Source organism: Chiloscyllium plagiosum, chromosome 4 (genome assembly GCF_004010195.1).
Source record: "Chiloscyllium plagiosum isolate BGI_BamShark_2017 chromosome 4, ASM401019v2, whole genome shotgun sequence".
NCBI classification, from domain to species: Eukaryota; Metazoa; Chordata; class Chondrichthyes; order Orectolobiformes; family Hemiscylliidae; genus Chiloscyllium; species Chiloscyllium plagiosum.
The window spans coordinates 32,502,957-32,529,846 of NC_057713.1; the positions used below are offsets into that span (position 1 = coordinate 32,502,957).

A 26,890-nucleotide genomic window follows, 5' to 3' on the forward strand; every position below is an offset into this window, starting at 1 on the left:
CATCCCAAAACCTAGGCCCTCCTCCCTGCCTTTGGACACAAATCCTTTATCCACACTCCGCACCCGAGCTTCCCTTTCTTCGCTTTGGAGATGATGACCCTTCCATAGCTGCTGGTGCCAAACTAATGTTCCCACACTGCTAGACCTGACCATGCCTGTCCAGTCACCAGATCTGACTCCCTCTGTTATGCTGACCCACTGCTGGGCATTTTCTCCACTCCTGCCTCCCCAAGCCGCACCCCCCCCCCTCGCCCACCAACTAGTATCACCCAACTACCCTGATATACCCTAAATACTCCATCATTTACCTGATCTCCTTGCCAAACTGCACTCTAGTATACTAGCCTGGCATCCTTCCCCCAGCACACTAACCCCTACCCCATGGTACCCTACCAACCTGGCACCCTACTAGCCTGGAACCCTTCTCACTTGCCATGCTGCCTTCCCAGCACTAGCCGCTCTCCTACTTTATGTATTTACCAATTCATAGCAGCTGTCAAAGTGAGTATCTGTGATACTGGATCTTTAACTTACAAGACACACCAACTGACTGCTTTGAGAAAAATGAGGGCAGGGTTTACCTTCCCCTGACTGTTCTATACGATGAAGGAACTGTCAGAATGTGCAAGTGCAGCTCTGATTATGGAAGGATCTTCTGCCAGAAACATGCAACCCTTCGATGTGTCAAAAGGAAAGAACAGAGTGACAACCTTTTCAAGTTAGCCTCTCCTCACAAAATACAGTGCAATGTTTCTACCCTCAATAAGTTTAGATAAACACAGCTTTCAATCCACTTAATCTTATCAGTGGTCAATGTCAGTCTTGAGCTGGCAAGTAGACTAGGTAAATGATGGAGTATTTAGGGTATATCACTGTAGTTGGGTGGGGGGGGAGAAAATGCCCAGCAGTGGGGCAGCATAGCAGAGGGAGTCAGATCTGGGGATTGAGCAGGTGTGGTCAGGTCTAGCAGTGTGGGAACATTGGTTTGGTTCCAGCAACTAGGGAAGGGGCATCATCTCCAGAGCGAAGAAGGGAAGCTAGGATACGGCATGCGGATAAAGGGTTTGTGTCCAAAGGCAGGGAGGAGATCTTCCGCCAGAAACATGCAACACTTTAATGTGTCAAAAGGAAGGAACAGAGTGACAACCTTTTCAAGTTAGCCTCTCCTCAGAAAATACAGTCCAATGTTTCTACCCTCAATAAATTTAGATGAACACAGCTTTTGATCGACTTGGTCTCATCAGTGCTCAATATCAGTCTTTTTTTTATATACAGGATTTAGTCCCAAATTGAACAGGTAGATACAACCTCAACTTAATGTTCTGTTCAAAGGATAGCACTTACAACAGTTCATCACTCCCTCAGTGTTATACGTTAGCATCAGCTGAAATTACAAATTTGATTGGGTTCTTGCAACTGATATGAACCAAGCTACGCAAGAGAATAGGAAGCAAAGCTCTTATCTCTTCTCTTAGTAAAGGACTATCCACAAATACATTGACATTGCTCAATCTTTTTTTTCCACAGCTGCAAGTGTCTACCTGTCTATTGATCTATCCAGCGACTGACAACTTCCAGATAGCGATGCCTCAGCACTGCTGAACGGATCCAAAACCTGTAGTTAAGAAGAATAGCAAACTTTGAAAAAAGCAAACTTTGTGAAACTGGAGTCAGAACAACTACAGAGTCCAAACAAAAGTCTGATTTCATACTATAACGTATGGGAATAAATGTAGAATCAAATGTCAACAGAAAATGGCTGTACCTTTTAACCTTGGAAAAAATCCAGTGAAATAAGAGGATGCAGCTGTGCAAATCTATACATTCCTTTCCAATAGATTAAGACCAGTGCCAATGCAATAGTAATATTCTTACCTTGCTTGAGTTACAGTTTCCCCACGGTGATTCTGCAAACAGTGGAGCTATAGCAACAAAACCCAGCAAACAAATGGTCTTCACTCGTGAGTAAGCCACTGCTTATTGCGTCATATCTCCTTAAAGTGGCACACACACACAAGCTACAGAGGTGCAGTGGATACTATCCCTGCTTCTCAATCAAGAGTTCTGAGTTTAAATTCTACCCCAGGACCTGATGGTCAAGGAAAGTTCATAACCCAGCCAGACAGGTAGATTATTCTGTCCAACACATGCCAATGGCAGACAATAAAAATGGAAGAGATTCCTGACAGCTGTGTGATAAATAAAGGTTGGAGCCTCTACCAATACAATCTGTAGCTCCAGACATCATGTAGGCAAAAATGCAGGAAGCTACTGCTTCAGCCCACCTGAGTAATCTTTAAAAAAAAATACCCCATACTAGCTTGGAAACTATTCTAAACACCTGAAATGATAGCTTTTGCGCAGAGCAATCTCTGCCTTCCTCTTTGTTAGTGAAGTGTAAATAAAGTTCCATTCCTTAAATGATTGCCAGACTTTCAACATGTGCTACTCTTACTCAGTGCAGCACCTACCAGAAAGAAGAGGACAAGGATCGGCAGGAATTTGATGGATTGCTCCATGTGTACATCATATTCAGGTACAGTATAAGCAAATGTGCAGTAGTTAAATAATACATTTATACCTATTTGGCACTTGAGGTAAAATAGATGTGTGGTTTCAATTCTGTACTTTTTAAAATAGGTCAGAAAGTCATTTGGAACAGGGAACTCAAGGTATTATTTCCAAGAAAGCACATGACATCACTTGAATACCTCTGATGTAAATTAAATAAGTCAATATTAGCATATGAGAGAATAGGGTACTACAGGAAGGGGATCTTCAACAATCACCACCACCTTGGCTTCAAATAGGGATTACTATGTTGGAGATGACTAGATGATAGGCTTCGGCTCAGAACAATCAGGGAGATGAATAGATGAATAAAAGGGTTGAGTTGGAACATGGGAGACTCCAAGCTGATGGGATTGACATGGACTACAATGAAGAAAAGAACTTGAAGGTTGAAATTTGGGGGTGGGGGAATGCACCTACAATAAAAGGTGGAGCCTGCATCTCTGTCTTGAATCAAGACCTTGGGGAGTCCCACCCAATGAGAGATGTTGGCCAACAAGAAGGAATAGCTCTTATGCTTAGAAGCCCCACATAGAAGGCCATGGTTGCTGATAGAAGACCAACTCCTGGAATCCTAGGAGTCACACTCCTACACTGCCCAAAGGGACAAGCTGCTGAGAGGTCATCAGCTTTTGGGAATGCTTCATGTTAATAGGTCCACTTGAAGACAGCGGCTGGGGGGGTGGCGGGGGAGTGTGTGGGAGAGTTGATAATTGATTAATTTATTAACTAATGTCACATGTACCAAGAAACAGTGAAAAGTGTTGTTTTGTGTGCTATACAGGCAGATTGTACCATCGAAGCAGAACAGAATAGTGTTACAACCACAGAGAAGATGCGGAGAGAGATCAGAATTAATATTTGAGAAGTCAATTCAAAAGTCTGATAACAGTGAGGAATAAACTGTTCTTGAATCTATTGGTAAGGATATTCAAACTTTTATATCTTGTGCCGACCGAAGAAAATGGAAGTGAATATAACCAGGGTAAACCAGGGTAGTAGGGGATTTTGATGATGTTGGTCGCTTTCCCAAGGCAGCAGGAAGTATAGGTGGAGTCAATGTATGGAAGGTTGGCTTGCGTGATGGACTGGGCTGTGCTCTTCACTCTCTTTCTTGCAGTCTTGGGAAGAACAGTTGCCACACCATGCTATGATGCATCCAGATAGGATGCGTTCTATGGTGCATCTATAAAAATTGCTAAGAGTCCTTGTGGACATGCTGAATTTCATTAGCCTTGTGAGAAAGTAGAAACATTGTTGTGCTTTCTTGACCGTCATTTCGACGTGGGTGGACCAGACATATTGTTGATCACGATTCCCAGGAACTTGATACTCTTGACCAACTTCACTTCAGCATCATTGATGCAGGCAGGGGTGTGCCTTCCGCCCCGTTTCCTGAAGCTAATGATCTGCTCCTTCATTTTGCTGAGGTTGATGGAGAGGCATGATGGGTGGAGGGCTAGAAGTGGCACTTAATTGGTAACTCAAGGGCCTCAGGATGGACACCATGGGCCTTCCAGCAAAAGTATAATTCTGATAGAGGTGGAAAGGTGGTGGAATTTGACCATGGCACCTCCCCTACTAATTAGGTGCCCTTTTCAAACCAAACCTGCCACCTCACAGGGGCTGCATCTCTAGATTTCAGGGCCACTCTTGCCATGATTTTCCATTCAATGAAAAGAAACAATGGGTAATTGCCTAAATTTGTGCAGCCAAAACATCCAACTATAAACACAATTTCATTAAACTGGCACAATATTGTGAGTGAACAAGTATAAAAGAAGCTGGATTCAGATCAGATTAGAAAATCTTCATAAACTGTTTACATTTCATCTGATTTTTCCTGCATTACACCACCACAAATTATGCATCACCTTCCATTTTAATGGGTGAATATTGATAATAAGTACATTTTTTTCCAAACTGGAAAGGAAAGGTCTGTTGAAAATGAGGTACTGCATCAGAACATCAATTTACCGTGAAACTGCAGGACAATTCATCCCCATGGAGCAGGGATAAGTTTTGTTTTACAGCTGTATGTAAAACAGGCAATACGGAATCAACAACTTTTTATACATTTGTTCCCATTGTGTTTAATAGAAACTAATTTCAGCAGAAATGTATTAAAATCAGAGATGAGTTCGTCTTAGGAACCGTCTGTTTTATACCATCAGCCAATGCCAACAATTCCAATATGATTTTCATCAAAATCCCTTCCTCAGAGTCTTTCTCAAACTATTAACTCATGCATTTACCGCTTTAAGACAAGAGAATATTGAGGTTTTTTTTCCCTATTGCACCTAGAAATGTACTTTCACCAGGCATGATCAAGTATCTCCAACATCCTTATGTAACACCGAGCAATTCAGGAGGTGGAATGACCCTTACACTTTGTTCCAATGACTCTGGGATGAATTCTCCCTCGCTGTGGATACTGGCATAAGATCCTTGCCGTACAAACTGCTGCTGTCCATCAGGAACACTGCCGGGTGGAGGTGAGCTACGTCCCGTGTGTAGGGAACCTGTAGCAAGTAGAATGAATTAGAATACAAAGATGAACTTACTTGACTTGAGAAAGCTTTTGCAAGAAACAAAAAAAAATTAATTTCAAGATTTCCTTAGCAACACACATGCTCTTTAAATGGCTTATGTTAGAGATCTTAAGTTGGTTTGATGCGCAATGCACATTCACCAGACTGGCCTAGGTGAAACAGGCACTAGTCATCTCTCTAATAGAAGAGTAAGTCAGACTATGGTGACTTTACCTTACTTTAAGGGAGGCTGAAAGGACTAAATTATGTGGAAAGACCTGGCTATAGTCCATTAAGTATTAAAAAAAGGGTAAACGAATAGAAGTGTTTCAACTAATAAAAATTTTCAATAGGGTCAATAAAAAAATCTATTTCTTTAGTATGGAAACCAGGACAAAGTTGCAAAATCTTAAATCAGGGCAGGCTAAGTCAGCAATGAAATCACAAAGTTTTAAACAAAGGGTATTGGATATTTGTCACACTCTAAAAGACTATTGGTGCTAGCATAATTGAAATCTTCAAAAGCAAGACCAATAGATTTTGGCTATCAATAGGTATCAAGGATTTGAGATGTAGATAGTTGAATGGCGCTGAGATACCGATAAGCCTTGATCTAAACAAACAGAGAAAGTGTGATAGGGAAAGTGGGCCTGGAGGAAGAACATCTCATCTTTCGCCTTGGGACCCTCCATCCACATAGGATCAATGTTGATTTCACCAGTTTCCTCATTTCCCCTCTCCCTCTCAGCCCCCTTGGCCCGCCCCTAATTCCTGATGAAGAGCTTATGCTTGAAAAGTCAACTCTCTTGCTTCTTGGATGCTCTCTCACCGGCTGTGCTTTTCCAGCACCACACACTTTCTAGTCTGTTCTAATGCACTGAAGTGAAGGTGAGAGGAGGCAGGCTCAGATTTAGATCATGGATGCTGTCTCTCATATTATAAATACTGTTGCTTCAGCTTAGCAGGAATGGTCACCGATACAAGAATCATTTACAAAGCTGGAACAGGCAAAGGTAAGACTGATATTCACATTTTCTTACCCTCAATTTATTTAAACATTTATTTTCTGGTGAGGATATTACTGACAGAACTGTCACTGAATGGCCGTTTCTAGTTGCCCTTGCTCCTCTTTAAGACCTATTCGAAAACCTACATTAAATCCACATTAAACCTATCCTCCCTCTTTTTGCTGGGAATCTGCTTTAACTGTCCATTACTACTTTTCTAAGTGCCCAGAATTAATCAGTAATTTTAATGGACTTGTATTTTAAATATGCATTTTAAACCAAATAATCCACAAATAGAAACCTTGATTCTTTTCCTGTGAATGTAACACTTCCTCATATGAGAATCCTAAGAAATAATCTTTGCTTATCAGTAACAAGGCTTTCTGCTTGACACCAGCCTGATTAACCATTAAGGGAAATCTAGTAGCACATGACTTACTTCAGTCCTCCCCACCCAGACGTCTCGGAAGTACAAGGAGGTGGTACTACTCTATTGGACATTCCGTCTGTCTGATGAAACATTAAACAAGTGTAACATTTGTCCTCTCAGGTGCAACTAAAAGATCTGCTTCACTATTTCGAAGCAAAGCATGGGAATTATCCCTAGTATCCTGGTTTTAGTTTTTTTTATCATTTGACAAACACCTTAAAAAAACTAAATGCCTTGGGCATTTATCACATTGCTGTTTTTGGAACCTTGCTGTGTATAAATTGGAAACAGTATTTTCTACACTGCAACAGTGATTTCACTTCAAAAGCATTTCTGAAGCTTTGAAATATCCTGATGTTGTAAGAATGGTTTATATTTTCTTTCAAAGCAGACAATTTTACTGCTCAGAAACAGCACATAATATTCAGAACAGTTCATTTAAATGGTACTTTTTCTTATCCAAAAATAGAACTATTAAAGTGATCTTTTGTTAAGAGTTAAACCATGCTCTCAGTCATAAAAGTCAATGGCATTGCAATGTCAAGCCTGCGATCAGACTGACAAGGGTACACAGATTTCTGTGGGAACTGATTACAGGAAGTTAGCCGAAGCTGTTAATGTTGCAGGAAGCACATGATTAATAATAACGAACTCAAGTCAGTCTTCTGATAACACAAATGAGTCGTTGGCTTCAGACTCATTTGGAGGCTAAATTTGTTCATTTAAAATCAGATCTAGCACAGTCTAAGCTACAAACAGCAGCAATAAAATTCACATCTCTAGCAGTGACTTTGTTGGTAAATATACTGGGACCCAAGTGTACTTGTTCTGGAGGATTCTAGAGGAACCACTTGAAAGTTTACATGTGATTACCTATACAAAATCTTTAACAGCCTTGTTTGATGCCTCAGGCTCCCTCCCCACACAGCACTACTGCTACAAAAAGGTTAGAGCCAAAGCTGAAGACTTGTCATAATGGTCATTCCTGCTTCCTCAGCTTTAGTGAGGTTGACCAAATTTGAACATCAAGTGAGTGCACCAGCTTCCTGGAAAACGCAAGTAAGCCCTATCAGGAGAGACAGATGGAGGGTCAAGACAAGGCATTGATTGATGAAAATTTATTTTTGTAATTGTACCCCCACCTAACATAGGCTTCATTTCAACAGTTTTTTTTCAGATGGAGAGATGGGAATGAGGAGACAGAGAAACCAGTATTCACAAAGGACCCATGTACTGCCAAAAGTGCCCTTTCACTAAGTGCCCTTAATGAAGTTCTTTTAACTTCAACAGTCTAATTCCAGACATTTTTAATAACATGAATATCTGCAAAAGTCTGCATTCTTCTAGTCCCTTTGAGGTCATAAATATCCAAAAGCACTTTACAAATTGGGAATGGGCATCAAGTAGGTACAAGGTCAGAGGATGTCACAGAAAGTCTGGCTGAGTAGATTTGTTTTAGAATCATAGAATTATTTTGAGCAGATTTTTGCAAGTGGCAAGAGGTGTGATGAGGAAATGAGTTTCAGAGTCCAGAGTCTCGATAACCAATGAGAAAGGTATGCTGAGGTAGAAAAATGCAAGAATACCAAAACTGTGGGTTCTGAGTTTAACAAGATTTCTGAAATAGTGTGCAGTAAGGCCAGAAAGTGAGTTAAAACTACAGCAGTCAGGGTTACCTTGTTAATAATGGGTTGGCAAGGTTAGATTTATTTGGATACAGGAAAAATGTTAGGAAACAGGCATCAAAAATTTGGATGAGAATGAAAAATACAATTTACATTCATGAAAAATGGACTGAAAATTGCAGCTATGCCCAAACCAGTATACGGAGCGATACAACACAGAATGCGGGTTTGAATCTCTTTCTATTGAATTTGCAATATTATGTCATTTCAATCAGGTAAGGAAAAGAGAGGAAATCCATGATTGAGAAACTACTGTAACAGCAACAGCTTGAAGTTTTAGGACACCCCTCCCCAAAGATGTTTAATTATTTCCGTATGAAATTTCAAAGTGGATTTTGCAAGTATGCCGAGGAGAAGATTGAGCATCTGTACTCAAGTTAAAGTTAAAAATTGGATAAAGACTTATCAGTAGGGATCAAGCTCTTGAAAGCTTTGACTCCTCATTGGAGTAAGGTTCCATGGTAATTTAATTCATTCCTGCACATGGCTGTTATTGATATGGAGGTAGACTGATTCACCACTTGGGAGTGAGGGGCAAGTTAAGCTCATCCCAATCTCGTCTATGAAGGACAACTTGATTTTCCACACCTTGACCCAAGACTACTGTGATGCATTGTATCAGCTTCTACCACTGTCACTTTGACTGGGATCAGGTAATCTAGAACAGATTACAAGCTATGTCAAAATACTGCAGATGCTGGCGATCAGAAACAAAAATAGGAAGTGCTGGAGAAACTCAGAGGGCTTAGCAGCATCTATGAAGAGAGTAACAGAGTTGATATTTCAAGTCAATATTGGACTATGTATCTCTCTCCACAGAGGATGCTGCGTTTCACCAATTTTTACTGTTTTATTTCAGAGAGTACTTATACAACAATATTGTATCAACTGCCTCACCTGTTGAGAGCTTCCGATGACGCTCACTCCCATTATACAATGATCCCAACAAGTCTCCCATAGATTTTGCCATTCTAATTTCCGGCAGCTTCTCTGTGGTTTTACAGTTCACCTGTCAGAATTACATAGAAATAAAATAAATACCACATTGTCTCTGGTTTATCAACTTTACTGCTAAAACAAAGTGCCGATGACAGAAATCAAAGCAGACAGGAAATGCCGAGTAAGCCTATCAACATCTGAAAGACAGTTGACATTTTGGGTGAGGGCCCTTGCGATCTAATGAAGGATCTATTTCTGATCTTTTGTTTATTCAGATGATGACAGACACTCTGCCTAATTCAAGACTTTCTGTTTTTGTTGTTAAGTGCACGGACTTGGTGCTATTGCACATTTCTGTTCAAAACTCAGTTGCAGATTTCAGCAGCTGTTTCAACAGTTAAGTATTTGTGCTCAGAGGCACAGAGTCTGCAATATTACCTGTCTTTTTGCTAGCTTATTTACAAAAGAAAGTACACTTGAGTGACACAATTATTGAACCTGAAAGATACGTTCGGGAATAGTGATTGAGTGGAAATACTTTGCCCAATGGTGAAACAGAGATGGATTATCCACAAGAATACATTAGTGAAGAAGCCTAGAAGTTGATGGAGTGGGCAGACAGGCGGCAGATGAAGTTCAAAGCAGAGAATGTGAAAAGATGTATTTTGGTTGCCAGAACATGGACAGACAATATAATGTAACGGGAACAATTCTTAAAGGTTGAAGAAGCAGAGAGAACTAGATGTATATGTGCAGATGTCATTGTAGTTGGGAGAACACGTGGAAAGCGTAGATTATTGGGCTGTTGGGCTCTAATAAAAGGAGTCCAGACAGTAAGAGTAAGGAAATGGTGCTAAACTTCTACAGGGCACTTGTTAGACCTCAGTTGCATTTTTGTGCCCAGTTCTGGGTACCACACTATAGGAAGGAAGTGAAAACATTGGACAGAGTGTTTAACTAATTTATTGGAGTTCAGCTTATCCATCATCAAAAAGGACCAAGTCAGAAGTGTGATGGAACACTTGTTGGAGTGCAGCTCCAACAACACTTGAGTATCTTGACACCATTCAGGACAAAGCAGTCTGTTTGATTGGCACCACATTCACAAGCATCCATTTCCTCCACCACTAAAGCCCAGTAGCAGTAGTATATATAATCTATAACATGCACTGTGGAAATTTGCCTGTGACCCTTAGATTACACCTTCCAAATCCGAGACCACTTCTACCTAGAAGGACTAGTGCAGCTGATAAATGCAAACACCTGCAAATTTCCATCCAAGGCACTACCCATGCTCACTTGGAAACATATCACCGTTCCTTCACAATCGCCGAGTCAAAATCCTGGAATTTCCTGCCTAATGACATTGTGGATCGACCTACAATACATGGACTGCAGCAGTTCAAGAAGGCAGCTCACCATCACCTTCTGAAGGGCAGCTAGAGAAGGGCAATAAATGCTGACCAGCCAATGACTTCCACCTTCCAAGATAGAATTCTAACAAAAAGTAACTTGTGTTGTAGATAAAGGGGAAAATGTGTGAATGTATTGTTTTAAGATTTTTGAAAGCATTTGATAAGACGCCATATCAAAGGTTATTGTAGAAAATAAAAGCTCATGGGATAGGGCATAACATATTGGCATGGATAGAAGATTGGCTGGCTAACAGGAATTAGAAAGCAGGAATAGGCTAGCAGGAAGTTACGAGTAATGCCCCACAGAGATCAGTGCTGAGGCCTCAACTCTTTACAATTTATGTAAGTGATTTTGATGAAGAGATCAAAGATATGGTACCAGATTTGCTGATGACACAAAGGTAGGTTGGAAAATTAATTGTGAAAGGACATCAGAAGCCTATGAAATGACATAAATAGGTAAAGTGAGTTAGCAAAGATCTGGAAAATGGAGTACAATGTTGGAAAGTGTGATATTATCCATTTTGGCAGAAAGAATAAAAAAAGCACATTATCTAATCAGTGAGAGGTTGCAGAACTCTTGAGATGTGTCAAGAACTTGGTGTACTACAGCATGACCCACCGAAGGTTCGTATGCAGGTACAAAGGTAATCAGGAAAGCTAACTGAATGTTTTGTTTTATTGTGAGGGTAATTCAATGTAAGAATAGTGAGGTTAATATTCAGTAACACAAGGCACTGGGGAGAACACACCTAAAGTATCATGTACAGTACTGATCACCGTACTTACAGAAGGATGTTAATGCATTGGAAGCAGTTCAAAGGTCTATTAGACTAGCACCCAGAATGAATGGGTTGCCTTCTGAGGAAAGACTAGACAAGCTAGGCCTGTATCTTCTGGAGTTTAGAAGAGTCAGAGGTGATGAAATTGAAAGATACAAGAGCTTGAGGGACTTGGCTGGGTGGATGTTGAAAGGATTTTTCATCTTGTGGGCGAATCTATAATTAGGAATCTATAACCAACACTAGACAGTCATTATGGCAGTCAAGGACAGGTCATGTCTAACCAATGTGATTCAGTTCTTTGACAAGGTAACACACGCAGTGGATGAGGGTAGTGCTGTGGATGTTGGATCTCGAGAGAGGTCTGAAGTAGACGGAAAAGAGCTGTTTCTGGTAATAAAAGAACAAGTGTGAGAGGGCACAGATTAAAAGTAATTAACAGAAGTAGCAAATCTAATATATGAGAAACCTTTTCACACACGTGGTTTGCATCTGGAATGCACAGTCTGTAGGTACGGTGGAGGTTGGTTCAACAGAGGAATTTGAGAGGGACATTGGACCATTATTGAATACGGATAATGGGCAAAAATACAAGGATACGGCAGGAGAATGATAATGTCTCCAATGCTTATTTGTGTAGACTGTGCACCCAACACAACCACTTCTGAGAATAGTAAGATGTTAGGATTGTAATAGCAAGATGGTACGGTTGATCAACTTTCAGTTCCACCTGCCTGACTCACATGAAGAACGATGTTAGGTTTGATCAGCTAAACTTATCTAATAACTTTGACTTAAGAAAAGTATAGTTAAAGGTGCCTATTATACAAGGTAACTCACATGGCTGTTCTTTCGAGGCATAACCAAAATCCTCAGACTCTTCATATTAGAATTGAGATCCAAGTGCTCAACTGCTTTGTCCAATTCATTTTGGCATCGTAGTGGAGTGCGAAGCTGTATGGCAATTTATAAACACAATGTTCGTAGATTAGTACATAACTAGGAATTATTCAGTCTTGACTTTTTCTACTCTGTTTCTTCTGAGTCATTTTAAACAAACCTAAACTCCACAAGCATTTCATTAACTGAATCCTGAGCATTCCTAATTTAAAAAGGCACAAGCTTTTTGTCATGCATTCATCAGGACTGACACACAAGAAAACAAATGTAAAAAGGGATCCTATTATGTACAAAGTCACTTTTCTTCCCCCACAAAACATCTTATTATTCCTCCGATTGGCTCACTCCTTCCAAATGTATTGCCATGAAATCTTTATTTTTAGTCTGAGGAGGTGATGGCCAACTGGCAAAACTATGAATTCAGAATTCCAGAATGATATTCCAAGAACCTGGGTTTGAATTCGCCATGGCAGATGATGGAATATGAATTCAATTTTAAAATCTGAAATTAAGCATCTAATGATGATCATGAAAACGTTGTTGGGGAAAATATTGTTGGAAAAAACACAGTTGCTGCACTTACATCCTATCGGGAAGGAAACCTGCTGTCTTTACCTGACCTGGCCTATATGTGACACCAGATCCATAGTAATGGGGGTGATTCTCAATTGCCCTAAAAGTGATTAGGAATGGGCAATAAATGCTGGCCTATCAGCAATGCCTGCATCCCCTTAATAAATGTTTTAAAAATGCAAATTATTCACTTAATTTCCCCAATCCTTACCATTTATAACACCTTCACTCATTCAATCAACCTGCTCTTTTTGTTTCACCATTCAACTACTGCATGCTTGCACTTTGCAATGTCCTACTTGAGTTCCTCTGTCATATTAATGCTCAGCTCAACAACAAACCAAGCTCTTCAACCACCTTCTTCGTCACCTCCCATCATTATAGACGCAAGGTCCATCCTTCTTTAAAAAGGAATGTCCTTTAATTATGCACTCCGAGAATTTTAAAAATGAAGGTTAGCACAAATGGATCATCAGGCTTGAATATTTGTAAAGGTGGTTGTTAATGACAATAGCAGCAGAGGCCTGAACCTGAATGGTCTACTGCTGAGACGGGTGGATGGGGTAATGGGGATAGGTTATAATTTCCATATCAATGGCTCACAGAGGCAATTAGATGTGTTTCAGTGTAGATCCTTCAAGATAATCTGATTTTCACTCATAGGATTTCCAAAAGACAACTTGTGTACTTTAGACCTTGCAGGAAAAGGTCTAAAACTGCTTAAAACTGCTAAAAGTAAACCTTTGAAGAGTTATCCTTTTGGAAAGGTAAGGTACTCCTATGAGTAACTTTTGGGGAGATTGGATTCCCTTTAGGAGAGGAAAGCTCTTTTGGATTGTTAAAATTAGATATGAATGTTAATTTTTCATAAACGTATTGGCACTAACAAGTTTAATGGTACACTCAAGACAGTTGTCAAAAGGAGCTATCAACAAAGCTGTTGAAGGAATTATTCATAGCAGCAGTCAAGCTATAGAGACACTTAAAACATTTGTCCTTTAATTATTTGGAAAACGCTGTCTGCAGTGTTCAAAGTATCAGTGCTTGCTATTTCAATCTGCCTGTCAACATAGGCCTGAGGGTTATCATTGTAGAATTTGCACTGATTTCACAACCTTCATTATCACAATGCTTCTCAGTTTACAGTTTGATTGACTCCAATTCTTGAATTTTAATACATGTTTTTAATAAGTGATTTTATGACTATCTGAAGGAATTTAAATGTACTGAATGGATTATCAAGAGGAATGTGGTCTTTCCCTTTGCCTTTTTTTAAATCGCTTTGACAAAGTGCCAGTGCATCAAGGGATGCCTTCTTCCCAGTCTGTCTCCCCATCCAGCAGCCTCAGCAGTTTCTCACCTACTGTAACACCCAGACTGCATGGACTCACCCAGAGTGCATGGTTGCACAGCTGAGTGTTCTCTCCTGACATAGAAATAGAAATCCAGGCCAAGGGACACAAATACCAACTGACACCAAATGTTATTCCCAACACCAAGTTATCTAATTATGAGTTTTCAAACTCTTTCATACTGGGGCAGTCCACAAAGCTGAGCCTGTCACACCTACATCATTATGGCAAATCTGAAAGGCTCCTCCACTCAAAATCCTAAAGGCACAGAATCATATAGCACCAACGGTGGCACACCCTACCTAAGGTATCTGCCCTTGTCCTCCGCATTTTTTCATTCCCTCCTTCACTTTTATTTCTCCATGATTCGTGCTTCTCACTCATTTTGCATTTCTTTTTCTCTCTTAACTCTGCCAGCATTCTCTTTTTTTCCTGCCATCCCATTAACACCAGAACTGGCATACAGGGAAATTGCATAGCCACGTGGGAAATACAGGAGAGCAAACAGGACACTCAATCAGCCAGTGAGCCAAGACTTTAAGAACCAAAGAATGAAGTAAATATTTACAAACTGGCTGTTTCTAATGTTGGTTCGGAAATTCCTGACCATCCAATGGTTGCACAGTGACTGCTCCTACACTGTGCTTATTGTGCAAAAAAAAATCTAATAACTAACAAATTAATGAAGTAGAAAAACGTACCTCATTATTAATGAAGTGTAGCTCCATTTGCTGTCCAAAGGCATCGCTGACTTTTTGTAGCATATCTTTCAATTTCACTGGTCTAGAAAACTGCATGATCCTTTAAAAAATAAATTCCCAGATTATTTAAGTATTTCCAATTCCATCTAATCCCTTAATGATGAAGCAAGGGCCTCAAAGGACCTTGAGAAAATGTAAAATGGCTTTCACATCTATCAATGTTCTTTTCCTTCCTTTACTGGTATCTCAAACTGTTGGTTCCTTCCTGAAGATACCTTCCTGAAGAAGGGCTTATGCCCAAAACGTCGATTCTCCTGTTCCCTGGATGCTGCCTGACCTGCTGCGCTTTTCCAGCAACACATTTTCAGCTCTCAAACTGTTGCCCACACTTTTGGTCTTGGTCAAGTGGTCACCATCATGTGAACCAATACAATGAGTGTTCACAAACTTTTTAAAGATCTTTTCCTACAGGTAGGAATTTTCCATTTCTGAATTGCAGATTATACACATTCCACAGTCAGAGTATTACTGTAGCATTTGTGCAGATCGCTACAGAGCCTAAGAGAGAGGGTGTAGGTAAGGAAATCACAGGTATTTCCAATCCTGCCTTCATTAATATCCAGCCCATGTAAATTCTTACCAGTAAGGAACTACTTTTGGTGCTAAGTCTGGTTAATTTGCATGTACATCGTCTCCCTGTCTTCATTAGCTTCCCTCCACAAACCAACACTGGCCCAGAATAGGGATACAGAGGTGAATAATAGATCTCCCACTGCGATTCCAGTTAAGGTCAACCAATTCAACTTTGAATCTAGTAGGTGCATATTCAGGGCCAGACCAAGCAATATATGCACTAGCATTAGAGGAAACATTCTTTTATAATTAATTTCTTGCATAACTTTGTTCATTGATTAACTTCTACAAGTTTCCATTGAAAATGCCAAACCAATAAATACATGCATAAACGGTTCTGGTCAAAGACATGTTAAATAAACTAAAAATATAACTTGCCTTTTTTCTCCTTCATGCTCAAACTTGATCCTTACCTCATTCTACAAAAACAGAGAAATGACTATCAGAACCAAAACAGCACAAACAAAACACAAACAAAATCAAGGTTGCAAATGTGTTGGGAGACATCAGATTTAACAACTGAGCATTTGGAAAATGATGGCAGGAACATAAGAGTCAGCATGGATTTATAAAAGGGAAATCATGCTTGCCAAATCTATCAGAATTCTTAGAGGATGTAACTCATAGAATTGATATGGGGAAGTCAGTGGATGTGGTTTACTTGGAAGGCGTTCAGAGCTTTCAGGAAACTTTTACAAAGTCTCACATAAGAGATTAATGTATAAAATTAAAACATATGGGACTGGGATAGTGTATTGAAATGGATCAAACATTGGTTGGCACACATTAGAGAAAAAGTAGGCATAAAAGGGTAAATGTTTGAATGGCAGGTAATGACTATAAGGATCAGTACTAGGGAGGACCCTAGCTTTCCACAATGTATATTAATAATTTACATGAGGGAACTAAGTGTAATATCTCAAAGTTTACAGACAACGAAACTGCTGGGAAGGTTAACTGTGAGGATGCAGAGATGCTTCAATGAGTTGGACAAGATGAGTGAGTGAGCAAATGCATGGAAGAAGCAGTATAATGTAGATAAATGTGAGGTTATCCAATTGAAAGCAAAATCAGAAGGCAGAGTTATTATCTGAATTGCTATAAATTAAGAGTGGGGAATGTGTAACAAAAGTCAAAGCTCAAAACTTAACTCTCCTGCTCGTCAGATGCAGCCTGACTGGCTGTGCTTTCCCAGCACCATACTCTTCGACTTTGATCTCTTGCATCTGCAGTTCTCACTTTCTACAACGTGCAACAAGGCTTGAGTGTCCTCATACACCAATTCTTGAAGATAAACATGCAAGTGTAGCAGGTGGTAAAGAAGGCAATCTGTATATGTTGGCCTTCATGGCAAGTTGATTCAAGTATAGGAGCAGGGATGTCTTGCTGTAATTATCAGGGTGTTGGGGAGATCACACATGTAACTTTGAGAGTAGTTTTGGTCACTTTATGAGGGACAATGTTCTGGTATAGAGGGAGTGCAGTGAAGGGTGACAAGACTGATTCCTGGGATGGCAGGACCTGAGGAGAGATTCAATCAAGTAGTACTTTAACTGCTGGAGTTCAGAAAGAAAGAGGGGGAAATCTCTTAGAAAGCTATAAAAATCTAACAGGGCTAGATAATTGATTGCAGGAAGGATGCTCCTGATGATGGGGAAATCGAGAACCAGAGGTCACAGTCTGAGAATATAGGCTAAACCATTTAGGACTGAGGCAAGGAGAAATTCTTTCACCCAGACAGTGAAGCGCCAATGGAATTAGCTACCACAGAAAGCAAACAAGGCTACCACAATGAATGACTTTGAACAGGAGTTGGATATTGCATTTGAGTTAAAGGGATCAAAGGTCTTGAGGGGAAAGCAGGAATAGGTTAGGGAGTTGGGTGATCAGCTATAATCATGCTGAATTGCAAGATAAGATGAAGTGCCAAATGGCCTACTCCTCCTTCTGTTTTCTATGTTGACAAAATAGCAACAACAACCAGGAGAGCATTCAGCTGGTTAAAGAGCTAGAGGAGGTTATTTAGATAAGGTAAAAGTAGTAAGTGGTGTTTTAAAAGCTCATGCTTAAATTAAAGCAAGGAACTTGGAGTAACAATACAACAGTTAAGTGTGGAAATAACAAAGCAAAAATTAGGGTTTCAACAGCAGAGGAGATGTGATAGGAGCAGAGGTGGCCATTATGAAAGATGTTGAAACAGATTTCGTGACGGGAGGCCCAACAAGACCCCACCCATCATCGCTCTCCTCTGCCTGGTTCAATTTGTTCTCACATTTAAAAATTCCTTCTTTAACACCACCTCAAAAATAAAATACATTGTGTTGGGCCTCGTGGGTCCTGGCTGTGCCTATTTTTTTGTAGAATATTTGGTACATTCCTTATTCCTGTACCTCATTGGTCACCTCCATCACCTCTTTATCTGGTACACGTCTATGTCTGTCCTGATTTCATCTACTTTGCTCCCAATTTCTACCTCTCCCTTAGCTATCCACAGTCCACTTCTGACAATTCCCTTCTCTTCCTCAATCCGTCTGTTCCTACTTTAAGGAGTAGACTATCAAACAATATTCAAGCAAATTACTCACACCTACTTCGACTACACTTTCTCACATCCTACTTCCTGTAAGCACTCCAACCTATTCTTCCTGTTTCTCCATTTCCATTGTATCTATTCTGGAGCGAATGTCCACATCAGCAATTTTGGTATGTCTTGCGGCTGACAGTTCTCCAGACAACTGACCATAACATTTCTTGTTCTCACTCCCCTTCATTTCATGAGCCTGTTCACACTTTCCACCCACCTGTCTCTGTAACTGCCTGCAGCACTAGATCTGCTAAGATCTCTGTGTTCCTCCACATCTGATCTCTCACATAGCCCCAAGCTCATTCACCCCATCAGCTGCTATGCTTTCAGCTACCTAGCCACCACCTTCTGGAATTGCTTCTGTAAAATTTCTAATCCTCTGTCCTCCTTAAAATCTCTCTCGGGAGAAAGTGAGGTCTGCAGATGCTGGAGATCAGAGCTGGAAATGTACACATTTCCAGTTAAAATCTCTCTCTTCAACCAAGCTTTTGTCTACCATTTTTATAATTCCTTTGGCTTGCTTTCAGTTTCTGTCAGATTACACCTCTTGGGGCATTTTACTGCTGTAAAAGGTGCTATCAAAATGCAAGGTTTTTTTTGCAGGATATTCCTTGGAACAGAGAGTGTGAACAAGTGATCTGATAGAGGGCTTCAAGATGTAATATCTATACAGTGTAAACCAAGAAAAAGTATTTCCGCTTGCAAGAGGCTCAATAATTCAAAATCCTTGGCAATTGTGAGAAATCCTTTCCCTGATACAGTTGGCCAGAAACAGTAGTGGAAGCTGATAACATAAATACTTATTTAAATAGGAGTTAGACAGGTACCCAAGCAAGATAAACTTAAGAGTTGTGGCTAAAAGATGAAACTAAGCATGACCGCTATTTCAAAGAGCTGGAACAGGAGGATGGGTGTTTGTGGGTGCAGACAAGGAAGTGAGCAGAAATGTTTCATCTTTGTGGTAAAGAATAATTTGCGTTCCTCTAACTTGTTGCTGGCAGTTTGGGGCCAGTGGAGTGATGCTCGGGGATGTATGAAAGAAGCATAAAACAATGAGGCAGATCTTCAGATCTACAATCAAAAGGAAGAATCAACGCTGACGTATGTACATCCATGTGCTGTGAACTAAAACCGAAAATATATTGAAGAAGAAATTATTTTTTTTTCCAAAGGATCTATTTCTGGAGCTAAGGAAGGGCTTTGCTAGTTATTGAAAATAATAGCAAATACTAAATGACGTTTCCAAACGGAACACACCCTGGGTGAGAAGCTAGCCAGAGTCAACCGAAACAGATAACAAAGGAATGCTTTGATGTGCAAAACAGAACGACAAGTATGATACAAAGGAAAAGGGAGGAAAGAAGTATTTTGAACTCTTAAAAATTAAGAAGGATCTGAAAATCCAATTGAGAAACTCAAAGGCACTAGCATGGGATATAAACTTAATATGAGAAAATTGAATTGCAGAGAATTCACTGCCTATAAGCTTCCAGCTCTGCTAATAGTCAGAATGATTACGACATTCTTGACAAGACTCCAAAACAATCAAGATTAAAAGTACACTGTGGAATGCCTGAGTGCTGCACCCATAAGAAACAGCACTCAACATTCTCCGAAGGCTTGAATTGGCAGTGTCCCTCTCCCGCTGCAAATCACAAATCAAAGTAGTGACTGAGATTACAGGGGAGTGCCATGGCAGTAGCGTGAAATGTTTATCGTAAATCACTTTAAATTGTGATAAACAGTGCTGGGATACAATTTACATTTATACGATAGGGCAGTGCCTCTCTAGTTAACCTAAAGTGTCATGGTAATACAGACCGCATTAGAGAACATTCAATTAACCACACACCACAACTCACTGTTGTCTGACCTTAGGTCAGAAGTAAAGGTGAAGGGTTCAAAGAGTAGGGCTAGCAATGAATATTCTAAATACTCAGGCTTCAAAAGGACAAAAATAAGAAAGGAATCAGACATAAGGCCATTGGAGTGTTAGAGTTAGGGTGGAACAAGCCATGCAGAGCACTGAATATGTAAGTGAGAGTTGGCATTTTAAATTCAAGGAAGTCAAACTTCTGCCAGTCAAGAAGGAGAAGGCAAGGCTAGTCTTGCAATTGCAAAGAGAAATGCCAGTTAAAGAAGTCAGGATCAGAAATGTGCCAATCAATCCCTGGGTTTGGGTGGAATGCTCTTTGGAAGGTTGGCATGGACTCAATGGGTCTACCGCCCTGTAGCCAAACACTTCAACTCCCCCTCCGCCGAAGATATGCAGGTCCTCGGCCTCCTCCATCGCCACTCCCTTACTACCTGACACCTGGAGGAAGAATGCCTCATCTTCCACCTCGGGACCCTCCAACCTCATGGCATCAATGTGAATTTCACCAGTTTCCTCATTTCCCCTCCCCCCACCTTATCCCAGTTCCAACTTTCCACCTCAGCACCATCCTCATGATCTGTCCCACCTGTCCATCTTGCTTCCCACCTATCCACCCCACCCTCCCCTCCGACTTATCACCATTACACCCACCTCCATCCACCTGTTGCACTCTCAGCTACCTTCTTCCTAGCCCTATTTCCCCCCTCCCATTTATGTCTCCACCCCAAGGCTCCCATGCTCATTCCTGATAAAGGGCTTTCGCCCAAAACATCGATTTTCCTGGTCTTCAGATGCTGCCTGACCTGTGTTTCTCCAGCACCATACTCTTGACTCTAATCTCCAGCATCTGCAGTCTTCACTTTCACTTCAATGGGCCTAATGGTTTGCTTCCACACTGTAGGAATTCTGTGATTCTATGACTGGATGTGGCAGGGTTGCAGAGCTTGAGCCTGATTCACTGAATGTGGGAGCATTTAAACCTTGCCTATCACTTGCTACTTACGACGTTTGCTTCTCAAAGTAGTCCTTTTAAATCGTTAGACCAAGTCGTATTGTATCTACCTGTCCTCATTATTATTGCTTTAAGGCCCTCGTCTAACAAATTTTATCCTCACTTGTGAAAACAGCGAACTTGTTCTTGTGTCATTCATTGCAACTGTATAATGTAAATGTGTCTTTAACTGAAGAAGTCACGTTTCCTGGAGACAATTTGAGGTAGTGAACTAAGTATTATACATATAAATACAGATTTGGCATTAGCTCACTGAATTGGTCAGGTGTCTATACTGACAAGACTTAACAACTTCAACTAAAGTTGTCTTGGTCTTTCCCACAAAGCTTACCTGATTGTTTTTGCTGATGTCATAATTTAGCAACTTTCTGCACTTGCCCAAAGCAGCCAGATCTTTCATAATTGAATTCAGAGCTTCCTGTTCATCTGGAAACAAAACAAAACCAAGAAATAATCAAGGTAACATGAAAAATACTAAGATATTTGTGTCCATTCAACTGGATGAAGTAAAACTTTCCAATCTATTCAATATCATAGATGATTTTTACTTCAACTTCAAAGAATTATTTTGAAACATTGAAATTAAACTAAACCAAGTTACTATCACCAGAAACAAAGTTTGCATGCAATAACATTCAACTGCCTTACCAATATCTGAAAAAGGTTATTCAGCACTTAACACATGATAAAGAACTTATAATTATTTACCAATTTAATTGATCTCACCAGCTCTCAAAGCATCTTACAATGATGGCTGTGGTTTTAAGTATAGTGACTATTACAATGTAGGGAAGCAATGCAGCCAATTTATGCACAGCATGACTCCACAATGGCAACAAGATAAATAGCCAGGCAAAAACGTTACTTGATATTTGAATGTGATCCAGATCTTGCCACTTAAATACTGAAGCCTCCTCTGCCTTTAAGACAGAAATAGTGCTGAACATTGTGCCATCATCAGCAAACATCCCTATTTTTGACCTTATGATGAAGGAAAGATCATTGATGAGGCAACTGATAATGGTTGGCCTAGACCACAACCCTGGAGGGAACCTCAGATGGTGGTACTCCCATGAATTACCATCATAATACTTCTAGGCTGTAGGGGTCAAGGTTTGGAAGATGATGCTGGAAGAGTCCTGGTGAATTTCTGTAGTGCATCGTGCAGATACAACACACTGCTGCTACTGAGTTTTGTTGGTGTTGACTAGTCTCCTAAGCTTGGCCCTAGTAGTAATGATGATGGTAAGGATGACTTAATAGGTCAACAGATAGTAAACTGGATAGCAATGTCTCGCATACATGCAGTCAGTCAAAAATGGAAATAAGATATTTCTGCTTAGTTCCCCCACATGCAGCAATATATCAGTACTTTGCATATTTTCTGAAGAGTGAAACACACTGAAGAGTGTGATGCTGCTGTATATAAGTGATATATGCATAATAACTGTGCCAGAAAAATTTAGGACCTGTTCTGTCAAATATTAGTAAACTTTTGGTTTTGTGACATGTTTTGATTTTTGCCAAGCAGCCGCTGCGAAATTGCAAGTTTTTTGCAAGGTAGCATTCCTATAGATTATAGTTATTTTTGGAAATTTAATATTTTTAACTTTTACTTTCTCCCGCTTTTATTTCTTCTTTAATTCCTTTTTACTTCCCTCTCTTTACTTTGACTTCTGTGCATAGTTATACATTGAATTAAACATTCGAACAGTTCCTTGCTCAGAGTGTGTGTGCTGCAATGAAGATTTGATCCAACTAGCTGAAAACACATGTTCTTATTTGCCCTGTTCACACAAGTTCCAGATCCTCCATAATAAGAGCCATGCTGTACTAATTATCACACGGCTGATATTTGCAGCTGAGACACTCACAACAATGCCTTTGGGCTAGTCTATGAAAAATATCTACCCCAGAAGGCTACAGAAGCTCAGCTTTTGAGCATGCTTAAGGTTAAAAAAATTAATAGATTCTGGATACTAATAACCTCAAACGATAAAGAATAATGCAGCAAAGTAGCATTGAGGTGGATGATTAGCCACGATCTAATTGGATGATGGAGCAAGCTGAATAGTCTACTTATTTTTCAATTTTCCAAATGTACACAATGAATGATAGTGCCGTTTGTCATTATCAAAAAGCCAAGCAACAAACTGAATTGAATGCTTAGAGGAGAAACAGGTGAATTTAGATCTGATTCCCAAAGCTTTCCATCACTGGTTGGTTTTAGTCCACCTCAGCACCTAATTACACAGATTGATTACTAAGATTATATTTAACTTCATTATTACTATATCAAGCAAATAACAAGATGACAGAAACCAAACTAGATGAATTTCTAAACTAACAACCTATAAATGTTTTTCTTTCAAGTGGAGAGTAACAAATTGGCTAATCCTAGCAGTTTTTATTTTAAATTTCAGATTTCCTGTAACTGTGTTGGTTTTATATAAGAGAGCCTCCATATCCGGAACTCATTCCCTAATTATATTTTGCTCACTTCTAACTTCTCTCACTGACTTCAAATGCTTCCTCAACCACGTGATGCTTTAGCACTCTTCTCACTGCACGATGTTCGGTTAAGTTGACGACATTATCCAAACCTAAGTTGTTAATCTATATAAATAGTACATGCAGGCATAAACTTCACTTAATACATAGGCAACCCAATCTCCACTTCCCAAACTCGCCCAACTGAATTAAACAATTGATACTGGGTACTTCAGAGAGGCTACACTGCATGAGGCAGACCCAAATAGCTAAAATACCATTACCTCACTCAGTTGTACAGTGACTACAATTTAATCATAGAATATTTCTGCAACAGCAGTCTCAACAAGAAAAAAAAAGTGTTGATTCAACAAAAACTGGCCAAATTGGTATTAGTACCACAGGAAAAAAACGCTTATGTCCAAAAGTCTACACATACTTCAGCAAGAGAAAACTCTTTTTGTGATGAACTAAAGATTGAGTAAAAACCTTTTCATAATAACATGTGGAGGATATTCAGTCCCTTGAACTACTTTGTCATTTAATTGAATTGTCACTGATCTATTCCTTGATAGAAACTGGAACTTGGAGCAAATCATTCGACCCTTCAAGCTTGGAGAAAGTGAGGACTGCAGGTGCTGGAGATCAGAGCTTAAAAATGTGTTGCTGGAAAAGCACAGCAGGTCAGGCAGCATCAAAGGAGAAGGAGAATCGACGTTTCGGGCATAAGAGCCCGAAACGTCGATTCTCCTTCTCCTTTTTTGCTGCCTGACCTGCTGCGCTTTTCCAGCAACACATTTTTAGGCCCTTCAAGCTTGCTTTATCATCCACTACAAACATGGCTAATCCTCTATCTTTATGTCAAATCCCCGTTTTCTCCCCATGAGTCATGATGCCTTTAAAGCCTAAAAATTTATCTATCTCTTTCTTGAATATATTCAGAGACTCGGTCTCTACAACCTTCTGTGGTAAAAGATTCTGCAAATATATTTACCTTTTAAGTGAAGAAATGTTTTTACACAAATTGTTTTTTAATCCTAAGTGAGTCTTAAAGTACCCCACATCCTGAGACTGTATCCCCTGGTTTGAGAAAACATTTTCACTGTATTTAGTCTTTCTGGCCTATTAGAATTCTACATGTTTCAATCAATCAGATTCCCTGTCATCTTTCTAAACTCTAGCAAATTTAGGACAAGTAAACCACTCTCTCCTCAAATGGACAGTTCTGCCTTTACTGGGACCAGCTTTGTACCAGCCTATGCTGCACTCCCTCTATGACAAATATATTCTTTTATAAATAAGGAGACCAAAATTCTAAAGCAGTCCTAGTCCCTCTGAGGCAGGCTTGAGCTGGAAAATGTTTGTCACACAAGTGCCAGGAAATGAGTATCTCTTGATCTTCCACTACATTGTCACTGCTGAATTCCCTCACCATCAACACTGTGAAGTTCACTACTGAGCAGTAGCTTAGCTGTACCAACCATTTAAAGGTAGATAAATCCCTGACTTGGTTAGGTGTTTCCCAGAACTTTGAGGGAAGATAGGGAAAAGATTTCTGTGCCCCTGCTAAGATATTAGTATCATTGCTAGCCAAGGGTGCTGAAAGGTGGGCTAATGTGGTGCCGTTATTTAAGAAAGGTAGTAAGGAAAAGTTAAGGAACGATAGATCAGTGAGCCTGACATCACTGGTAGGTACGTTGTTGAAGGAGACTCTGAGTAACAAGACTTACATGCATTTGGAAAGACAAAGACTGATTAGGGGCAGTCAGCATGGCTTTGTGATGGGAAGTCGTATCTCACTAACTTGATTTGAGTTTTTTGAAGGAGGTGACAAAGAAGATTGATGAAGGCAGAGCAGTAGGCATCGTCTAAACAGACCAGCAAAGTGCTCAACAAAGTTACACATGGTACAAAAAGCGTGTACCCAAAAGATGCAATGCAGCAACCGGCCAAGACCATTTCCAAACCTGCACACCCTCTACCACCCAGAAAAACAACAGCAGCAGGTACACATGGGAAAACTATCATTTGAAAGTTCATCTCCAGAATTCACACTATCCTGACTTGGAAGTATGTCACCATTCCTTCACGATTTGGCTGGAGCAATTGGAGTTCGTCTCTCTATACAATATTTTCAAGAGTACTTGGGGATGGCCAATAAATGCTGGCCTTCCCAACAACACCAACATCCCAATAACAAAATAAAATGAACACTAAGTAAGACACCCTCAGGCATTAGGTGCACAAGGGCAATTAGTTAATTTTCTTGTGACACTGATAAATTGCTTTGTAACGTTGTGAAGATTTTTGCTGTTAGCATTTATAAATGGGAATTCAGAATTAGATGTACTGTAACGGTATAGTGGGACAATATTAGGGTGAAGGAAAGGTTTTTTTAACTGAAATGTGGATGTTCCCACATTCCAAGGATTGTCACAATTCAATAACAGTTTACCACCACTTTCCAAAGGCAATTAAGAATGGAAACAAATGATGGTTTACTCAACGATACTGACATTTTGTGAATAAACATATAGATCAAAAGGATTTTTAAAAAACACTTAAAGGAAAACTATACAATCTTTTATTCTATGCTTATATAACTGTTGTCGACAGCTAACTTACGACTTCTAGTAATTAACAGTATATCACCCCAGTACAAAAAACTCTAGAGATATTTCAATTCAAAAGGGCTATTAAAATTGTAAATTCAGTGGAATGAATACTTGAGAATTGAAATTCCAAAAGGTAGTTGATGAGCATAAGGCAGTGCACCCCATTTGGGCAGAGTATTAATATTTTGGATTTCTGTCCCTTGCACTGTGCCTCAGTGTCGGGTGAAGGCAGAATGAGTGTGTTATTTGCATAATGCACATACCCACCTCTCACCAATGACTGGACAAGGGGATGGTCTAAATCTACTCTGTTTTTACTGGCACGACCATCCCAATGAAAAATAAGTCTCTGTTATTTTAAAATCGAGACAACAGAAGAGCACTAGCAAACAGCAGTCCTATCCCCTCTGGATGATGCAAATCTTCAGGAAGTTCAGCAGAGGAATCATTCTTAAAAACTCTTTATTCTTTAAAGCCTAATGATAAAACTGGTGACATGTGCTTTAATGTGTTTTTTTTTAAATGCTTTAACACATGTTCCTGGACACAGAGGAGACTTCATTTCTCAAATATCAGATTCACAACTATGAGAGTACCCTGATGTGTTATAATTCAGAAAGCTGAAGAGCCCACTATAGTAAATTGCCCCTTAAGGATTGGATGAAAGCAAAGCATTACACAAAAAGCAGTGTGTACATGAATAAGACAACTCTGTTCACAAACAGGTAATCACTGTAGTGATATACAGGGAACAAAGCAAAACAGTTCACTTCCAATGAAGTCCCAAGAAAGGT

At 39.9% G+C, this 26,890-nt stretch overlaps 1 protein-coding gene across 3 annotated transcripts in view; it reads right to left on the reverse strand.

Annotated features, from left to right (window-relative positions):
* map3k22 (mitogen-activated protein kinase kinase kinase 22) overlaps nucleotides 1-26,890 on the reverse strand; it is a 120,810-nt gene that overhangs the window by 56,477 nt on the left and 37,443 nt on the right. For all 3 annotated transcript variants that reach the window (XM_043687909.1, XM_043687908.1, XM_043687907.1), the window contains exons 3-9: nucleotides 21,323-21,417; nucleotides 15,898-15,938; nucleotides 14,887-14,986; nucleotides 12,201-12,314; nucleotides 9,122-9,233; nucleotides 4,960-5,093; nucleotides 1,542-1,615 (exon numbers count right to left, since the gene is read on the reverse strand). In XM_043687909.1, coding sequence (XP_043543844.1) covers nucleotides 1,542-1,615; nucleotides 4,960-5,093; nucleotides 9,122-9,233; nucleotides 12,201-12,314; nucleotides 14,887-14,986; nucleotides 15,898-15,938; nucleotides 21,323-21,417 — 670 coding nt within the window. The remainder of the gene's footprint in view (nucleotides 1-1,541; nucleotides 1,616-4,959; nucleotides 5,094-9,121; nucleotides 9,234-12,200; nucleotides 12,315-14,886; nucleotides 14,987-15,897; nucleotides 15,939-21,322; nucleotides 21,418-26,890) is intronic.